Source organism: Solanum dulcamara, chromosome 2, assembly GCF_947179165.1.
Source record: "Solanum dulcamara chromosome 2, daSolDulc1.2, whole genome shotgun sequence".
NCBI classification, from domain to species: domain Eukaryota; kingdom Viridiplantae; phylum Streptophyta; class Magnoliopsida; order Solanales; family Solanaceae; genus Solanum; species Solanum dulcamara.
In genome coordinates, this window is record NC_077238.1 from 4,864,659 (window position 1) to 4,884,997 (window position 20,339).

The following is a 20,339-nucleotide window of genomic DNA, read 5'->3' on the forward strand; positions in this document are numbered from 1 at the left end:
TTTATTAAAAAATAGTATACATAAAAGATAATTTATTAAGCTATTTTTATTTAATAAAAGTAAATTGATTGTTTTGTTTTGACCGAGTATCACGTATTCTTCTTTAACATTAGCACTAAGGAATATAGTTGAAAATAATAACTAACTTTAGTCTTTAGATTTTTAATATGATAACTCTTTTGAAATAATTTTTTTGAACTAAATAACATTTAAAATAAGATGGAGGGACTATCTTATAACAACAACAATTATATAAATTCAGTAAAATTACATAAGTGGATTATAGAAAACATAAGATATACATCAATCTACTTTTATTTTTATGAGGCAGGAAGATTATTTCCAATTGATTTTTGGCTTAAAAAAAGTAGTTGAAGCATGATTGCAACAAATTAATAAGCTAGCGTCTGATCATAGATTATAGATCAATTTTTTAAAAAAATTATTTTTAAATATCTATTTGATCATGAAATTTGATCAGCTTTTAAAAATTTGATTTTTCATTTTTTTTTCAAGTTCCCAAAAATTAGTCGGTGAGTCCATTTTTTTTTCGAAGAAATTTCACTTTCAAGAACAAAATTATACTCATATTTTTCCAAATAAAATAAACATTCAAATACAATTTTAAATTTAAAAAATCACAACTTTAATAATTCAAATTTTCTTAAAATTTTTGACCAGACGGAAGGGAAATTATATTAATTATCACCCTCCAAAATTTTGGTGATTTTCTCTTTTAATTAAGGGATAATCATAATAAATGGTTATTCAGCCATTTTAATTATCAAAAAATTGTCATTCGATGTATATTCGATATATATTTATATATATTCAGTGTATATTTCATGTACATAATGTATCATAATATATATTCAGTGTATAACTCATGTGTAAGTAATCTATATTATATAGTCATTATATTTTTTTTATGACTTTTGCAAGTTATATTGTATAATCACTGTATATTTTTTATGATTTTTAGCTATTTTTTATGCAAATAAAATATGACTATATTTGTTGTAAATTAATTAATTTATTATATATATTTATAATTGTTCTTGTAATTAATACTCCATAAATTATGTTACTTTGAATACATATAGATTATTTAACAGTAGCAGTAGCGATGGTTAATCATTCTTACAGCTCTTTTTTTGATGCAAGCGTGAGTATAAATGCAGGGGACCTTTGGTAATAAGCTTTCTTTTTCGATTACCTCAAATTAACTAATTTCTTCCTTTTTGACTATATAAAATTGAATATAGTCTATGTAACAATTTGCATTCTAGATGTATTATATTACGTAGGACATTTATAACTTTATGTAAAATTTAAATATTTATTGATGTATATTTAAAATTAAAAAATATAAATATCAATTAAAGTTAGATAAAAGAACATGTTTACGTATCATATTAATACTATAAAAACTCCAATTCAATGCACTAAACTCTCCATATTAGCAAGATTTAAGAAAGAATCGAAGTATATAAATCTATTATGTACAATATTATTTATATTTTTATAACAAGATTATTTTCACAGATGGAATATATAACTTTCTATTATAGTAAAAACTTTAACAATTACTCCACTTCCGGCTCTTATTTTTACATTTACATAGGAAAGAAAAGAGAAGCAGTAGCCAAAAAGTTGAAGAATTGATTTTTATCCCTTCTTTTCAGTAAAAAAAATGAAGAAAAGCTGTTCAAGAATGGTGTAATAGAGTACCAAAAGTAGTACAAAATCTGAAATAAGGTATCTTTCTCCTCCTCACCCCACTTTTAGTCTCTGTTCTTTTTCTCTATTTCAGAGCTGTCTGAGCAGTTTGAGAAGTTTTGAGGGGGTGGGGGGTCTGTTCTTTACTCTGACTTAGGGTTTTACTTTAAATGAGCCATTTATGGTTGCTGCAAGTTAATGACTTGTTCAATTTACTGGTTATCAACAGCTTTTTTGAGCTCTTTGTTGAACTGGGGTTGTGTTTTCTTGAACATTGAGGGGGTGGGATGGGGGACTTTCTTTGTAAATTTGAAAGCATAACTAGCTGGTTCTTGTTCTGTATGGACTTTTTGTACTTGGGGCTTTTCTAGTTCTCTCATTTCTGTATTGGGGTTCAAAATTTTGTATATGAAGAAGAATCTTGTTTTTTTTTCTTTGATAGTTTGTTCACCTGCTTGGTTGTATGATCTTTGTTGAAGATAGTCAAATACATAAAGATGAGAACTTTAAGTTCCCAGCATGTTGAATTTCAATGTTTTAGGTTGTTTTCTTGATACTCAAGTGCTGTGTGGTAAAAGAGAAGATTTCCTGAAGTCTGGTTGAATATTTGTGTACTTTCAAAATATGGATATTGAAATCAAGAATGATAGTGAACCAGAAAAGAGGAATGATCAAGAAGTTTCAATGAATTATCAGTCACCAAACATTTCTTCAGAATGGCAATTAAGTGGGAGCAATTTGACAAATTCATCCATGGGAATGGTGGATTCATTTTGTCCTACTACTTGGGATCAGCCTACTACCAATTCATCAAATTTAGGCTTCTGTGATGCTAGTGTTCAAATGGATTTAGGCCCTTTTAGAGCTGGTGTTAATAGAACACTTGGTCCTAGTTGGACTCCATCAAATGCAATGTTGAAAGGGGGTATGTTTCTACCTCCTGCTCCGATGATGCTTCCGCAGAGCTTAGCGCAGTTTCCGGCTGATTCGGGGTTTATTGAAAGAGCTGCAAGGTTTTCTTGCTTTAGTGGAGGGAACTTTGGTGATATGGTGAACCCTTTTAGCATCCCCGAGTCGTCGATGAATCCGTATTATAGGGGATTGGCACCACTGCAGGGTCCTCATGAGGTTTTGGCAAGTAATGGGTTGAAATCACCTCAGAAGCTGCAGTATTTGAGTAATGTGGCTGAAGGTTCCAAGGATGTTTCTTTAACAGTTGATCCTAGGAACAAAGAGAGAAGCCCCCTCAAGAATGAGAAAAAGAGTGAAAATATTGCTAAGTCCCAAGAAGAAGCAAAAGAAGTTGCTGGAGTCTCTGGTAATGAGTCTGATGAAGCTGGATATAGTGGCCGTCAAGAAGAAACAGAGGGTGCCGGTGAGGAGTCTTATGGAAAGAATATTGGATCAAAGAAAAGGAAAAGAGGTGGTCAGGTAGGGCATTGTTAGTTTATTTCGTTTGATCGTTCACACGATAACTATCCTATTGTTTTCTTGTAGTACTTGTTTTTGTTACTATGTGTTGTTTCCTGTACTTTCATTTTTTTTTTTTGGATTGCTTTGGAGTGTTTTTCTTGAGCCGAGTATCTATCGGGAAACAACCTCTCTACATTTGAGTTAGGGGTAAGGTCTGCGTACACTCTACCCTCCTTGGACCATACTTTGTGGGCCTATTGTTGTTGTTGTTCGTTCACAAGATAGTTCCTTGTTGAATGTTCTTGTCATTTAGCAGGATACTGAACCTGATCAAATGAAGGGAGCACAGCAGCCACCATCTGAAATTCAGAAAGGGGAACAAAACTTGAATTCAATTGTCAGCAAGCCTGGTGGAAAGAATGGTAAACAGGGGTCTCAATTTTCAGATCCAACCAAAGAAGAATATATACATGTTCGAGCTCGAAGAGGCCAGGCAACAAATAGCCATAGTCTTGCAGAAAGAGTATGACTCATACTAGAAGCGTCTAAGTTATTAAAACTCATATATTTATTTGTTTTATTACTGACTTGAAGGATTTTGATTACAGATAAGGAGGGAGAAAATCAGTGAACGGATGAAGTATCTTCAGGATCTTGTACCTGGTTGCAACAAGGTTGGTATTATTGGAATCAACCAGTATGGTGAAGAGGGCTCTATGTTGCTCGGACTCTTCATAAAATGCTGACGGGTGCTTGTCGGATCCTCCAAAACTGGTGCATTTTTGGAGGATCCAACACTGGTGCGGCAACATTTTTGGAGAGTTTGAGCAACATATTAAAACCTATATTAGAAATTTCAGTAGGCATATGCTATATAGCATATATTAGAAAATTTGGTTGGCTCTTTATGTTTTTACTTGAGAAAGAGGTTGTAATTGCAGGTCACTGGCAAAGCTGTGATGCTGGATGAAATCATTAACTATGTACAGTCTCTGCAAAGGCAGGTTGAGGTATGCAATTTAGTAACTTATTTTTCTTTTTCACGTTTTTTCGATCTTTTTCTTCACATTAATAACGGTGCCTGCTTTCCTTCAGAATGCCCCATTGTCAAAATATTTAGTGATAATTTGATTGCTTCACATATTGCTATCTTGATTATCCTGGTGGCTGCCTAATGTGGTCTCGAGGAATTCTTAGTACATGCATTCGAGTTACAAATATGTCAACTCTAGCTCTTGATTGGTCTTAAGATGTTTTTGCTAATTTGTGTAAGCAAATAAGTATGTGCTTAAGGATGACTAGACTCCTTTTTGTTTCAGTTCCTCTCAATGAAGCTTGCAACAGTAAATCCACGGCTGGATTTTGATATTGATGGTCTCCTGGCAAAAGATGTAAGTAGTTCAAGCGTTGTTGGATAATTTCCACCTAATGCTTAAATAAATAAATTCCCTTTGTCGCAGATCCTCCAGTCTCGAGCAGGTCCTTCATCCTCGCTCGCTTTTCCACCTGATATGACCATGCCATATCCTCCCTTACATCTTCCGCCAGCTGGAATGCTTCAATCTGGTCTTCCTGGTTACGGATTTCCTAGTGATGCGTTTCGTAGAGCCATTGATCCTCATTTAGCCACTACTAGTTGTGGACCTGGCGACTACAAGGATCCGTCATCTCAGGTAACATTTGTGATTCTTGAACTATTGTAGCATAAGCAATCTTGGTCGATGGTCTACTAACCATTTGAGCTAATTTGCATGATCTCCAGGCACAAAATGAATGGGATAATGAACTACATAATGTTGTCCAAATGGGGTTAAATTCAAGTGTACCCTCATCTAGTCAAGATTTAAGTGGTATTTGATGCCCCTTCGTGATTTTTCTACGATAAATTAACATCATCTTCTCTAGTAATCCTGAAAATTCTCTGTTTGTAGGTTCTCTACCACAAGGACAGATGAAAACAGAACCCTGAACGCACCGTAGATACCAAAAATGCTTAAATTTACCTGTTATTGGGGGGATTAAGGTGCACTGATTATGTTATCTGGGAAGTGCGTCGCACTGAGAGCTCTTCGTATTTCACATTTGCACTAGACCCCCCATCCAGGAGTTCCCAGTGAGTTTGTACAGCAAGTTCATAATGAGTATTTGTTAACGCACTGTGCATTCACCGTCTTTTCATAAGTGGCACAATCGGCTAGTAGCCTGAGAGTGAAAATTCATTCCATGAGATTGATGTTCTTCAGATCAACGACAGCAAATGAAGGTTCAAGAACTGATGTTATGCTGACACATTCTTTAATCTTTCATTGCGGGGGTGGTTATATTCTTCTTGTTCATTCCATGTTGAAGAACTTGCAAATTGTATGGCCCGGGGAAAGTGAATGAAGTTACATGCTTCTTTCCTTCCAAAGCATTATTTACATAAAAACTTTGTTCGGTTACTGCAAAATAATACACAGAATCTTATGTTGTTGACTAAGGTTGATTCTCTCTTCCATGGAGGGACTTAATACTTGTCTGCTATAATACAGCAAATATGCTCAGAAATCTTGCCATGCATGATATTACCGAGACTTCCAAATCTATGAGTGAGATTTCAACTCTATCTGTCGTTAAGGTGGAGAACTGAACCAAGAATTTTCTTTCTTCATACTCAATCGAATCACAAAATGGCTAGCCCAGTACACAGAGCATTTCTTATGCACGCATAGTTCGGTGAAGAGCTGCATTCTGGGGGGGGGGGGGTGATATAAACAACCTGTCCTAATGCAAGCATTAACGATTACTTCTAATATTATTTAAGTCCGGTGAAGAGCTGCATTCTGGGAAGGGTGATATAAACAACCTGCCTTAATGCAAGCATTAACGATTACTTCTAATATTATTTAAGTCGGTGAATGGTTCTTCTTTTCCAGATCATTTTTCCCATAAAGACTTGTGCTGCTAGAGTTAGCAAGTTCCCTCATTGGTCTAGATATGCCCAAATTAATTCAAAAACCACAATTATCAAAAGTAAATAAATGTGGAATCTTATCTTTTGCTTTGTCATATCACACATCTGAGCTCAGCCGATTCGCTTAGGTCTGTCTGCATATGTGTATATATCGTCCTCTCGGAACTCCACTTTTGAGGGATAACACTCTGCATATTAATTGATTCGAACATCACAGTTATCAAAATAATCAACTTGGAATCTGATTTTGTTGACTGCTCGGTAGACTATTTCATCAGTGGGTATCTCAGTACTCAGCTTTTTATCTGCTATAACACAGAAGACATGCTGGAAAAAGTGCCTTTTTATGTTACATCTGAGACTTCCTGCCTGCATTATCATTTCAATGGGAGGGGCCTTGGAATTCATAAACAATTGAACTAAAATGCCGAGTTGATAAGATTCTGTGTGTCAGATGTTTGATCATCTTACAAGTTCCCAGAAAATTAAAACTAAAATTAAAATAGAACATCTCAGTGGGACAATAGGTAATTAAAAGAGTTCATGTAAACAAGCTTACATATGTTTGATCATATTACTAAGGGGTTCTTTGGTTGTTTGGGATTAGGATACTATTTTTTGTACTATCTTCATCCCAATATATGACAGAGTTTGTATTTTGAGAGTTAACTTTTTTAGTTTGACCGTACATTCCGACATACAATCTTTAAGATTTTACTAAAAATAATTTAGAAATTTCATAAAAAGTATTGATAAGTCACAATAATTAACAGTTTGAAGCATTTAAAGGGCATACGAACAATTACACAGTGGAAGGAGATTCAAAACACTTTTCAGTTTAGATGGAATTGCACCAAGGATCAGTTCTTAGCCTATTCTTATTTGCCTTGGTGATGGATGAATTGACATGGTGTAATCATGATGAGGTGCCATAGTGTATGCTATTTGCGGATGCCATAGTACTGATTGATGAGACACACGATAGAGTTAAAATGCTAGGTTGGAGATGTGGAGACAAACTATAGGTTCTAAAGGATAAAGATTGAGCAAGACCAAAAGAGAATATTTGAAGTGCAAATTCAACGATACAATGCATGGGCAGGCATGAAAGTAAGGCTTGACATACATAGTATCCTCAAGAGAGATAGCTTCAAGTATCTTGAATCGGTAATCTAGGAAAGTCGAGATATTGACGATAATGTCACACATCGTATTGATGTGGCGCAGATGAAGTGGAGGCTTGCTTCTGCAGTCTTATGTGGTAAGAAAGTACCACCTAAACGTAAGGATAAGTTCCACAGAGTGGTTCTTCAGGAAATAAAATTCCAAATTTTAACTCTTCTTTTAATTTCCATGTAGTTTCTAGAGGTGGAAAATCTCCAACATTGAACGATTGCTTCTTTGATTCCTTTCTTCGATTCGTATATCTCGCTTACTAGAACTAGATCTGATATTCAGATCCAGGTAAAAGTTTTTCCGGCCACTATCATATTCAGGTAACACCGGCGTCCAGGTAACGCCGACGACTTTTCCGGCTAGATTTACTTTACTTTCTCTTTTTCCTTTTCTTCTTCTCCTTATCCTTTTCTCTTCCCTTTTCCCCCTTTTTTTAGATACCAGATCGCCGCTGCTCCGTCGCCGACGAATTTTTTCGACATTTTTTTCCGGCCAGTTCTTCTTTTCTCTTTCCTTTCCCCCTCTTCTCTTCTCCCTTTCAGATCGTTGTGAACAACATCTTGACAATCCGACGTGAGCAGTAACTCTCACATAAACAATACTCCAATGTGAACAGTGGTTTCCGACGGCAACCAGGTTCATTCTGGTTTCCATATCTATTCTTTGTTCATATACTTGTGGTTACATTTTGCTGACTTTAGACCTTTGAATAATTTATTAGTTTATACACGTTTTCGTGGCTTTGGATAGTGATGGTAGACTAAGATTATTTTCTTATTCAAGGACGGGGACATGAACGAGGGTAAGAAGGGGTAAGTGGGTTAAAGAAGAGTCTAGACTGAGAGTAGGTTCTTGGAACATCGGGACGTTAACGGGAAAGTCCATAGAGCTAGTTAAGATTCTTAAGAAGAGGAGGATTAATATAGCTTGTGTCCAAGAGACCAAATGGGTAGGTCCTAAAGCTAAGGAGGTAGACAGGTATAAGCTTTAGTTTTCTGGTAGATCGAAGTATAGGAATGGGGTAGGCATTTTAGTAGACAATGATTTAAGGAATAAGGTGGTGGAGGTTAGGAGAGTCACTGATAGGATGATGTCGATTAAGGTGGTCGTTGAAGGGATCACTTTGAACATTATTAGTGCTTATGCGCCGCAAGCGGGCTTAGGCGAGGAGGAGAAGAGGCACTTTTGGGAGGATTTGGATGAGTTAGTGGGAGACATACCGCCTACTGAGAAGCTTTTCATGGGAGGGGATTTCAATGGGTATATCAGGCCTATTTCGGGAGGTTATGATGATGTGCATGAAGGCTTTGGCTTCGGGGACGGAAATGGAGGAAGAGTTTCACTTTTGGATTTCGCAAGAGCTTTTAGGTTGGTGATAGCCAATTTGAGTTTCCCAAAGAAGGAGGACCACTTGGTAACCTTCGTAGTTCGGTGGCTAAGACTCAGATAGATTTTTTACTCCTTAGGAAAGATGATAAAGGTCTGTGCAAAAACTGTAAGGTCAGTCTGAGCGACAATCTTACAACCCGACATAAGCTCTTAGTGTAGATTTAGGTATCAAGATGACGAGAAAGAAGAGGGTCGAGGATAATCAACCTAGGATCAGATGGGGAGTTTGACCACGGCTAATGCCCTAGAGATGGGAGAGAAATTGAAGGATATGGGGGCTTGGGATAGTAGTGAGGATGCGACCAGTATATGGGATAAGACGGCTAGTTGTATTAGGATTGTAGCAAGGGAAGTGTTGAGAGTCTCAACAGGTAGTCGTAGTCAGCATCGAGGGGACTGGTGATGGAATGAAGAAGTGCAAGGGAAGGTGAAAGCAAAGAAGATGGCGTATGCGAAGTTGATAGAAAGCAAGAATGAGATGGAGAATTGGACGAATAGGGAACTTTATAAGATAGCGTGGAAGGAGGCAAAGTCGGCGGTTTTGACGGCAAAAATGGCAGCTTTTGAATGCCTTTATGATGAACTAGAAGAGAAATACGGGGATAGGAAATTGTTCAGGCTAGCCTGGGGTGCGGAGAGAGAAGGGCACGCGATGTAGATCAAGTGAAGTGCATTAAGGACGAGCATGGAAAAGTATTGGTAGAAGAGACTCTCATTAAACATAGATGACAGTCATACTTCCATAAACTCTTACATGAAGTAGGGGACAGAGACATTGTGTTAGGAGATTTGGAACATACAGGGAGGCGTCACAATTTTGGGTATTGAAGGAGTATTAAGGTTAAGGAGGTTAAGGGTGTTGTTCGTAGGATGCGTTGGGAAGAGCAACCGGACCTGACGAGATTCCTGGGGAATTTTGGAAGAGTGCGAGCTTGGTAGATTTGGAGTGGTTGACTAGGTTATTTAATGGCATCTTTAAGACGGCAACGATGCCCGAAGAATGAAGGTCGATCGTAATGATCCCTCTATACAAAAACAAGGGGTATATCCAGAGTTGCAACAACTATAGAGGTATCAAGCTACTAAGCCATACTATGAAAGTGTGGGAAAGAGTGGTGGAGATGAGGGTGAGGAGAGGCGTGTCTATTTTAGAGAACCAGTTCGGATTTATGCCGGGACACTCAACTACAGAAGCCATCCATCTTATGAGGAGACTGGTGGAGAAGTATAAGGAGAGGAAGAGAGACTTGCATATGGTATTCATCGACATAGAAAAGGCTTACGATAAAGTTCCAAGAGAGATACTATAGAGATGTTTGGAGGCTAAAGGTGTATCTGTGACGTATATTAGGATGATCAGGGACATGTACGAGAGATCGAAAACCAGGGTAAGGACGGTAGGAGTGGACTCAGAGTATTCCCTGTTGTGATGAGGTTGCATCAAGGATCAACTCTTAGTCTGTTTTTATTTGCCTTGGTGACGGATGGATTGACGCGACAAATTTAAGGTGAGGTTCCATGGTGTATGCTTTTCGCGGATGACATAGTCCTGATCTATGAGACTCGTAGCGGAGTTAACGCTAAGCTAGAGGATTGAAGACATACCTTGGAGTCTAAAGGGTTTAAGCTGAGTAGGACCAAGACAGAGTACTTAGAGTGCAAGTTCAGTGAGACAATTCAGGAGGTTGGCGTGGAAGTTAGGCTTGGTGCCCAGGCCATCCAAAAAATAATAGTTTTAAGTATCTTGGGTCTATCATACAAGGTAGTGGGAAGATTGACGATGATGTCACACATCGTATTGGGGCATGGTGGATGAAATAGAGGCTCTCTTTCGGAGTGCTATGTGACAAGAAGGTGTCACCACAACTTAAGGGCAAGTTCTACAAAGTGGTGGTTAGACCAGATATGTTGTATGAGGCAGAGTGTTGGCCAGTTAAGATCTCTCACGTTTAAAAGATGAAAGTTGTTGAGATGAGAATGTTGAGATAGATGTGTGGGCACATCAGAAGCAATAGGATTAGAAATGAGGCTATTCGGGACAACGTGGGGTAGCTTCGGTGGAAGATAAGATGCGGAAAATGCGACTGAGATGAGTTGGGCATATGAAGAGGAGAGACACAGATGCCCCAGTGCGGAGGTGTGAGAGGTTGGCCATGAATTATTTTAGAAGAGGTAGGGGTAGGCCGAAGAAATATTGGGGAGAGGTGATTAGACAAGACATGACGCAGTTACAGCTTACTGAGGACATGACCTTAGATAGGAGGATGTGGAGGACCCACATTAGAGTAGAAGGCTAGTACATAGTCTTGTTATTCTTCCTTATTAGTAAGCGCATTACAATTTCTTATACTCTGATTTCTGTTATTATCTATTACTGTCTGTATTTTGATTACTCTATTTTATCTGTGTCACTTTCGTTATTTGCTTTCCTATATCGCTTTGAATTTCTTAGCCTTATCTTACCTCTTTTTATGCTTTTATTGAGCCGAGGGTCTTTCGAAAACAGTCGTCCTACCTTGGTAGGAATAAGGTGTGCGTACACTGTACCCTTCCCAGATCCCACGTTGTGGAATTTCAGTGGGTTGTTGTTGTTGTTGCTGTAAGTCATTTCATAAGGATAAAATTGGCATTTTAAAGTCAAATTATTAGTAAATATAAAAATATATTATTTTTTAGGAGATTGACTAAGAAAAATAACGAGTCATATAAATTGAGACAAAAAAATATATTTAAAAAGACTGGGACTCACTCGCGGCATTTACAAAATGCCCTAAAACTCACGTGTGGGCTCTGGGCTCAACTTCGTAAGACTTACCTTCAAGCATCCGACTGTGCGTCTTAAACTCATTATTATATAAGAAAAATAAAAAAAAATCAAACACGCGACTAATCACGTGAGTTCAAATAGTTTTTTTTTTGTTTCCGTTTATATGACATATTCTATTTTTTAGTCAGTCCTAAATAATACTTACCTCTAGTCCATATAAGTGAATTTGTGGGGTTTGACACATTCTTAAAAAAGTATTTAAAGACATACATTAATGATTACTATTTACCTTTTTTTTTTGGCTTTTACCAAACTATTCAATAATAACCTTATTAAATAAAAAGTGATTATGAACTAGTCAAAGTAATATTTTTTAATTTGACAAATGTTTACTGACTTTATCAGCATTTCATCCATATTTGATCTCACTTATTTTTTTTAAAAAATAAGTCCGACTATTCAAAAAAATATTTAAAGCTCGTTTGGATAGATTTAAAAAAATAAGTTTTATATATGAAGTGTTTTTAAAATTTTAAAGTGCTGAAAATTATTTTTATAAATAAACAGTTGAGTACTTGGATAAAAATGCGAAGAAATGAGGAAAATAATGTGAATTTTAGGGTTAAAAGAATAAAAAAGATAGTTTGGAAATTTAGTTAAAATATAAGGGATATAAAAATAATTTTTATGATAAAAAAAAATTACTTTAACCGTTAGAAAAAAAATTAGAAATTTTAACTTTTCATTTTTGAGTGAATTTAGAGCTCTAGTTTAACTATAATGTTAAACATTTGCAAGACGCAATCAAATTACGTTACGTCACATAAATTGATATCGGAGGGAGCACTATAAATCAAACCGAATCACCCGCCAATTCCCCTGTTATGAACATTATGTCTCATATTTCCAACCATTACTGTTCTCTGCTCAAACTTTGGTGCGAATCCCAAAACCATAACCAAATCAAGAAGCTTCATTGCTTCATTCTCAAAACCATAGCAAACCCAGAAACATTTTTGCTTAACAATCTCATAAATTCTTACAGCAAACTCAATAACACTGGGTATGCACGCCAAGTGTTTGAAAAAATACCTCAACCAAACCAGTTTTCATGGAACACCATTCTTTCTGTTTATTCAAAATCCGGAAACCTCTCGAGAATGCTGGAGATATTTAGTCGGATGCCAAAGCGAGATGGTGTGTCTTGGAATTTGATTATTTCGGGGTATGCATCTCGAGGTTTAGCTATCGATGCTTTAGAGGCGTATAAGTTGATGTTAGAAGATGGGGGGATGAGTTTGAATAGGATAACATTTTCGACAATGCTTATATTGTCTTCGGACAATGGTTGGATTCGAATGAGTAAGCAAATTCATGGGCAGATAGTGAAATGGGGATTTGAGTCGTATCTTTTCGTGGGTAGTCCGTTGGTTGATATGTATGCGAAAGCAGGGTTTATTTATGAGGCTGAAAAAGTTTTCAATGAATTGCCAGAGAGGAATGTGGTGATGTATAATACAATGATTATGGGGTTTTTGAGGTCTGGGATGGTGAGAGAGTCAAGAAGTTTGTTTCAAGATATGCCTGAGAAGGATTCCATTTCTTGGACAACGATGATAACGGGGTTAACACAGAATGGTCTTGATAGGGAAGCACTTGTCTTGTTTAGGGGAATGAGGTTAGAGGGGCTTCCTATTGACCAATTCACGTTTGGGAGCATTTTGACTGCTTGTGGAGGCCTCCAGGCTATCGAAGAAGGCAAACAACTTCATGCTTATATAGTCAGAACCTATCACAGCGAGAACGTGTTTGTAGGTAGTGCCCTTGTTGACATGTATTCAAAGTGTAGAAGCATCAAGTATGCTGAGACTTCTTTTTGTAGAATGCCAAACAAAAATATTGTCTCTTGGACTGCAATGGTCGTTGGATATGGACAGAATGGCTTTAGCGAAGAAGCTGTTAAGTCTTTCTGCGACATGCAAAGGAATGGAGTTGAGCCAGACGATTTTACTTTAGGAAGCGTAATAAGCTCATGTGCAAATCTGGCGAGCTTGGAAGAAGGAGCCCAGTTTCATGGTCGAGCACTAGTGTCAGGCTTGATATCTTTCATTACTGTTTCTAATGCACTTGTGACCCTATATGGTAAGTGTGGCAGCATAGAAGAATCTCACAAGCTTTTCGATGAGATGTCCATTAAGGATGAGGTCTCTTGGACGGCATTAGTGTCAGGATATGCTCAGTTTGGAAAAGCAACTGAAACAATTGATTTATTTGAGAAAATGCTGGAACATGGTCTTCACCCAGATGGAGTAACTTTTGTTGGGGTTCTTTCAGCTTGCAGTAGGGCCGGACTTGTGGACAAAGGCAAAGTTTATTTTGAATCAATGGTGACAGAACATGGACTTACGCCTATTCTTGATCATTATACATGCATGATTGATCTATTTAGTCGATCTGGTCGTTTAGTAGAAGCCAAAGATTTTATACAGAAAATGCCTTTCACCCCAGATGCAATTGGTTGGGCTACACTGTTGAGTTCATGTAGAACCCATGGTAACATGGAAATTGGCAAATGGGCAGCGGAGTCTCTTTTGGAACTTGATCCAGAAAATCCTGCCAGCTATGTCTTGCTCACAAGCATGTATGCTGCGAAAGGAAACTGGGCTGAAGTGGCTCAATTAAGAAGGACCATGAGAGATAGAGGTGTGAGGAAGGAGCCAGGATGTAGTTGGATCAAATATAAAAACAGAGTGTACATTTTCTCTGCTGATGACAAGTCAAGTCCATTTTCAGATCAAATATATACAGAATTGGAGAAATTGAATGCTAAAATGATAGATGAGGGTTATGTACCAGATGTAACTCATGTCATGCATAAAGTTGAAGAGTCTGATAAAATAAAATTGCTTAACCACCACAGCGAGAGGCTTGCTATTGCCTTTGGCTTGATCTTTATCCCCTCTGGGCTCCCCATAAGAGTGGTAAAAAACCTAAGGGTATGTGGTGACTGCCATAGTGCAACTAAAATCATTTCTAAGATCACCCAAAGAGAAATTCTTGTAAGAGATGCAGTTAGATTTCATTTATTTAAGGATGGAAAATGTTCTTGTGGAGATTTCTGGTGATAGTTTGCCCACAACTTTGGATTAGTTACGAGGACTGTTACATGTATCATAGGAGGCAGGAATAATCACGCTGGTTCTCTTGAAAGGATACATTTACTTCCCATGAGAGGACTTGTATAGTATGTTGATGGTTTATCTAATGGTTCAGATTAGAAGGGGGAGCCATTCTCATAAGTCATAAGCACTACACTTTGGAGCTCATCAATTTCCATAAGTAGCATGCAAGCCTAAAATGGGGAGTATCTGATTTAGGAGGATACAGATCCTCATAACAATGTAAGTTAAACCTTAATATAGCTGATTATACTGAAAAAATACATCCCATTGTACTTGTTTTTGATATTCTGTTGTAGCTTTCAATTCTTAAACACATCAATATTCAAAAGTTTCAAAATTGCACCTTAAACTTTGTTGTATATGGGTGGAAATAGAAAAAAAGAAAAATTCTCTTGAATATTCTTGTAGACAATATATCATCATCATATATTATTAAAAGTGGGAAGCTCCAACCTCCAAAGTTGGATTACAATTTTGCTCCTACACTAAATTAAAATCTAATTAACTATTTAAATAAATAGTTAATTAATTAAAGTTTTATTTTATTCACATAAATGCAGAACTATTGCATTTTAACTCATTAGTTATGACATTTTTTTAAAATTGATTTTCAGCTATAAATTTTGTATTTAGAAGCACAAATCAGTTTTGTTTCTTTTTATCTTCCACAGTGTGGGATATTTTCATAGTCTTTTCACATTCTCAATTAAATTCTATGTAATTATCTAATTAGTTATTTGTTTGTTGTTTTTCTCATAAAGCTTTTAATTTCCTATTCTTATGTATTTATGCATTTATGCTTTTACTGAGCCGAGGGTCTCTAGGAAACAGCCGTCCTACCTTGGTAGGAGTAAGGTCTGCGTACATTCTACCCTCCCCAGACCCCATGTTGTGGGATTTCACTGGGTTGTTGTTATCTAATTAGTATATAAAATCAGTAATAGTTTTGTGTTGCTTCCTTCAAAAATTATTCTCTCCTAGATAAAATAGTGTATCTTTGTTTACTAATGACTGATTCAATTTTTTTTTTAGATTCTGATATGTGATTTGTTAAGTTAATGTGTATATATTAACATTCTTCCATACGTTCGAATATTGTGGACTTCATGGTTTCTTATTTCACCATTTTCATATTTTATAACGTAAAAGGGGCAGCCCGGTGCACTAAGCTCCCGCTATGCGCAGGATCCAGGGAAGGGTCCGACCTCGGACCTTGCGCATAGTGGGAGCTTAGTGCACCATGCTGCCCCTTTTAAGTTATAAAATATGCATTTTTTATAACTAGAACTTTTTAAATATATAGAAATTTTACTATATTGATGAGGGGAAAACGTGCAAAGCACGTTCCCAAAAACTAATATATATATATATATATATATATAATAAGGAATATTGCCCCAGTAGGTATCATGATTCTTAATTATGACATAATTATGAAGAATATTATATACGTTTAACCTAAACATTGAACGAATCTAGAGCATTCAAAATAGTGTATTGGGAATAGTTCACAATCACCATAGTAGAAATTAGCGGTGATTTCCTTTTTCATGGAACTTAACTGCATCAGCTAAACAAGGTGCTTCTTACACCACATAAAGAAATGTACGGTGTTGCAAATCTCCAGAACATCATTAGAATAGCTTAAATTAGCTGTAACAGAGTAACCAAAAACTTTGTTGGAACATTGACCGGAAATTCAAGGTTTAGATGAGGGACTTGTTAACCAAACTATAACTCCACGAAGTAAAAGAAGTAAAGATTCTTCCAGAACATTACTGAATCTCTGATATTTAGAATAAAAATGATGAGAAGTAGACATCCCGAAGACATTTATCAGATTTTAATGTTCAAAGGAGGGATTAAGTACTCAAACTCAAACTCTGATAATATGAAGAAAAAGAAGAACAGAAGACTTTTGTGGGGTAAAGCAACAAGAAATCCAATGTTTGCAGGAGAGACTCAATACTTAACCTCCAATACCATGAAGAAAAGAGGAGAAAAGGTTATGGAGAATGTTTTCCTTTAGAATCGTCACCAAAAAGAAACAAGAATACTGAGTTTATTATAGTAAGAAACTTTTCGTAGGGCAAGTGGTATAAGAATCCCTGTCAGTAGACAGAAACTTCTTAGGTCTACCAAGATGGTTGAAGATCAGAAACTATGTGAAATATAGAAAACAAAACTGTCTTAATTGGTTGTGGACAATATACAAGAGGGTTCCTTAGGAGTTTAGACTATCAGAAATAAGGTAAGTCTAGACTATAGAAAACAAGAAAGGGTCTTAATAAATAAAATCTCTAAATACCTAGATTTCTAACTTCGATAGAACTAAGGAAAATATTCTATACTATTAACCTAAACTTTGTTTCTTTTGGTAAGTAACTTTCTAGCATAGAACTAATTTAATCCTTGCATAAATGGTGCAACGAAAAAAGAGGACGGAGATGGCACATTTTCCTTCTTTCTGTAAAATATATTTGGGATAGGAGAAGCAAATGATTTTTTGTATCTCATACAAGGAAGCCAGTTTTCTGCTGTTCAGAAAAGCTACCAAATTTTGAGAATTTTCTTTCTTTTGCATTTTGTATATATTTTGTGAGATGAAATTATAAATATTGCCCAGAATTCGTAAGTTACCAATGAATAACTGGTGTACTAGCTTAGTACAATCTACAGATTGACACTTCTGCATTATGTGATTGAACAGACACAGATACATAGCCTGTCTCAATAGACACTAACACAAATACATTCCAGTAATGTAAAGGAAATTATTCCTACAATGAAACAGCTGTGGACTGTGGTAATGAAACATAAAACTTGAAGTTTGGAAGAAACATACTTCTGTTTAGCTAGATCCATCTCATTATCAAAAAATAGGAGGGCTTCGATCCATAGAAGCAATGACCATAGCTAATCCTGTTGTCGTATCAATGTGACAGACTCTAACTGACTTTCCTGTGGATTCTAGAATATATGCAAAAAATTTATTAGACTAAAACATAGGTGCACAGTTGAACGCTTCAATGAGGACTCTTCATTGTTGGCTTACGAGAGAAGCCAGAAAACATTACCTGTAGGCGGCGACAGATTTCAATAACTTCAGCAAGGGGTGCCCAGTCTCCAAAGTTCCTTTCAATAAATTGATAAGCAATTCCACTCTTTCCTTTGCCAACTATGAAGAGTCCTCCTTTTGTCTCACCTTCACCCCTGAAGTTTTGATTTAAACCCATAGATTTTGCTCGCCTATAGTTTGAAATAGCTCGAGGATTGAATAGAAAACCTGATATGAACTTGTCTTTCAGCAGATTCCCACCTCCCAGAGCTTTATAAAATTCCATGTTTCTGTCAAAGAGGACTACGCCACCCCAGTATCGAGGCCAGAAATCCGTTACCTGGATAACAAAACCCATCATAATAAACCAGGTCCTTCCATAGAAATGTCAATAAAAAGTGGAAAAAAGTTACCTCTGATTCTATTTGCTCATGAAGAACAGCAAATAACTGAACCCCCAAAGCGTCAAATATTGGTTTCCTTGCATAGAGTTGGTGGGCTTCAGCTCTGCACATGATGCACCTGTTTCCATAGTCTTTTTGGAATGAGATTGAGTAAATTCATGCTCATAGATAAAAAATTAATTTCATATTCTTTCTTACAAAATATAAATGCCCCCTTCTTTTTTTTGAGATAACCATGGTCTTCAGGCCATAAATCCCCCCCCCCCCCCCTCCCCTTTCTTGTTCTTTAAAGGAAAAAACATTCCTAGGTTGCATCCTTCATCAATGCATCATAGTTTAGTGGGATAACAAAGATTATTGGATTTGTTTTACTCTGATTGAAGTTTTATGCAGAAATTGACTTGAGTTTCCTTAATCCCGTGAAATTCTTCCAAGGGAAAAATCAATCTATCATAGTTTAGTGGGATAACAAAGATTGTTGGATTTGTTTTACTCTGATTGAAGTTTTATGCAGAAATTGACTCAAGTTTCCTTAATCCCGTGAAATTCTTCCAAGTGGTGTTTTTTCCCTGTTTACCGTAGTATGTGTAATGTCCTATATCCGAGACATAGCACAACAATTGAGCTACAATTAATAACTTATAGATGTGAATTGCAGAAATGATTTGATTCTTTACCCAGGGCGACGAATGCATACAAACACTGCTGGTTTATCACGCCAGAGCTTTGAAGCCTTCATTGGAGCAGTCTTTGTTGTCACCAGACGCTCCATTCCAATCTTGTACTCTTGTGTTAGTTTCTGAACTGAGATATTCTCTATGGAAGAATAAGGAGCAACAGTCTCAACTACTGGGGTTGCCTGCACACAGCCACATGCTCTAGGCTCATCGGGCATTGAAGCTACAATTCCCTTAAAAACATGTCCACCTTTAATTTCTAAATCAGCCATTGATTGTTCAAGAGATATATCTGTCTTAGTTCTTCTAAGGGATCTTGTCATACTCTGCTTCCTGGAGGTGACAGGAGAAACATCCTTCCTGTAAAGACTCTCATTTCTTGAGGTGGTTCTTCTCCTCATGTGGAGTTTATAGGTTTCTGACAAAGAATCTCCCCCAGAAGCTGCACTTCTGTCTGTAAAACGGGCAACATGGCCCCTTTTCATTCCAAACTTTGAAGTAAGATCTACCGTACTTAGGTTAAGAAGCTCAGTAAGGGAATTCCCGGATTCCTCAAGCTTATCCGCGTATTGCATCAGAGCTCGATCATGCAGGTATGACCTGATTTCCATTGCATCCTTGAGTAGGAAAGAAACAATCATCAAAAGAATAGCTTATTTTGTTTCCATAATTTTTCAGATGTGCGGAAAACAAGCTTAACAAGTTCCTAGTCAGAGTTTGTTTTGGCAATAATCATTCAAATGGGAATAGAGGCTTCTACTGGGTTGATTTCTGAGATGGTCACTCAACTAAGAAACAACCATTTCTAAAGAAAAAGGGTGACTTTCTGAAATAATAATAATAACTATTATTTGAGTGACCATCTCAGAAATCAACTCGGCATTTACTACTTCTTGCAAAACACTTGTTTCTTTTGTTGCAACTTAATTCTTATGAATTTGTTCTTAGAAATGGTTTTTTCCAGGAAAGCACAAGAACTACTCAGTTGTCGACACAGATTTACATAAGAAGATGAAGATGAACCCAGGACTATTTCTCTAGATATATACAAGAAGGGTGAAATTTATCAATAGAAAGAACCTTTTGACGTCGAGTCATGTTCAACTCATCCATATCATCTGCATTCATAATCTTCAATGTTGGTACATCATCCCACCCTTCCTCCAGCAGCTTTGGAACAAATTCCTGCAGACATCCATTTCCAACAAAGTCCTCGATCGCGAAAGAAGCCATCTCCTTCTCAAACAGAGAAAAAACTAGCTAGAGAAAAAAAATCCTGTGATGCAATCAATGAATGAACTCTTTTAACTTACATATCCACACAAATTTGAAACGCATTCACTTCGACAATGTATATGGTTTACAAATGTAACGTAGTCTTAATAGTGATTGATGAACTACTTCACTCATAAGTTCTTCTCATTTCTATGATAAAATAAAGGCATAATACATAAATATGCTATGCTGTTTAACTTGACTTTTGCTGACATCTATGCCCTCCAACTTTGAGTGTGCACAATGAAACACTTAAATTTGTATAAAATTGAACAAGTAGACACACGCGTGTATAAAATTGAACAAGTAGACACACACGTCCTATG

General features: G+C 36.6%; 3 protein-coding genes across 5 annotated transcripts; 2 read left to right on the forward strand and 1 right to left on the reverse strand.

Moving 5' to 3' along the window:
• Positions 1 to 1,622: 1,622 nt before the first annotated feature.
• LOC129880039 (transcription factor bHLH49) lies at positions 1,623 to 5,611 on the forward strand. 2 transcript variants are annotated; one of them, XM_055953859.1, is made up of 9 exons: positions 1,623 to 1,758; positions 2,261 to 3,150; positions 3,446 to 3,655; positions 3,741 to 3,806; positions 4,074 to 4,142; positions 4,452 to 4,523; positions 4,593 to 4,805; positions 4,895 to 4,982; positions 5,064 to 5,611. In XM_055953859.1, the coding sequence occupies exons 2-9, from the start codon at positions 2,344 to 2,346 to the stop codon at positions 5,099 to 5,101; spliced, it is 1,563 nt and encodes a 520-aa protein (XP_055809834.1). In that variant the 5' UTR covers positions 1,623 to 1,758; positions 2,261 to 2,343; the 3' UTR covers positions 5,102 to 5,611. The 2 variants fall into 2 exon arrangements, with proteins under 2 accessions (XP_055809834.1, XP_055809835.1); XM_055953860.1 differs by having other exon boundaries at positions 1,626 to 3,150; positions 3,449 to 3,655.
• Positions 5,612 to 12,230: 6,619 nt separating this feature from the next.
• LOC129880040 (putative pentatricopeptide repeat-containing protein At1g68930) lies at positions 12,231 to 18,839 on the forward strand. 2 transcript variants are annotated; one of them, XM_055953862.1, is made up of 2 exons: positions 12,231 to 14,818; positions 18,720 to 18,839. In XM_055953862.1, exon 1 carries the CDS (start codon positions 12,302 to 12,304, stop codon positions 14,540 to 14,542), a length of 2,241 nt encoding a protein of 746 aa, XP_055809837.1. In that variant the 5' UTR covers positions 12,231 to 12,301; the 3' UTR covers positions 14,543 to 14,818; positions 18,720 to 18,839. The 2 variants fall into 2 exon arrangements, with proteins under 2 accessions (XP_055809837.1, XP_055809838.1); XM_055953863.1 differs by having other exon boundaries at positions 18,743 to 18,827.
• Positions 17,228 to 19,971, reverse strand: LOC129880041 (uncharacterized). The gene is made up of 5 exons (XM_055953864.1): positions 19,819 to 19,971; positions 18,739 to 19,355; positions 18,071 to 18,179; positions 17,677 to 17,997; positions 17,228 to 17,569 (listed from the first exon to the last, which is right to left on the reverse strand). Exons 1-5 carry the CDS (start codon positions 19,969 to 19,971, stop codon positions 17,516 to 17,518), a joined length of 1,254 nt encoding a protein of 417 aa, XP_055809839.1. The 3' UTR covers positions 17,228 to 17,515.
• Positions 19,972 to 20,339: the final 368 nt, after the last annotated feature.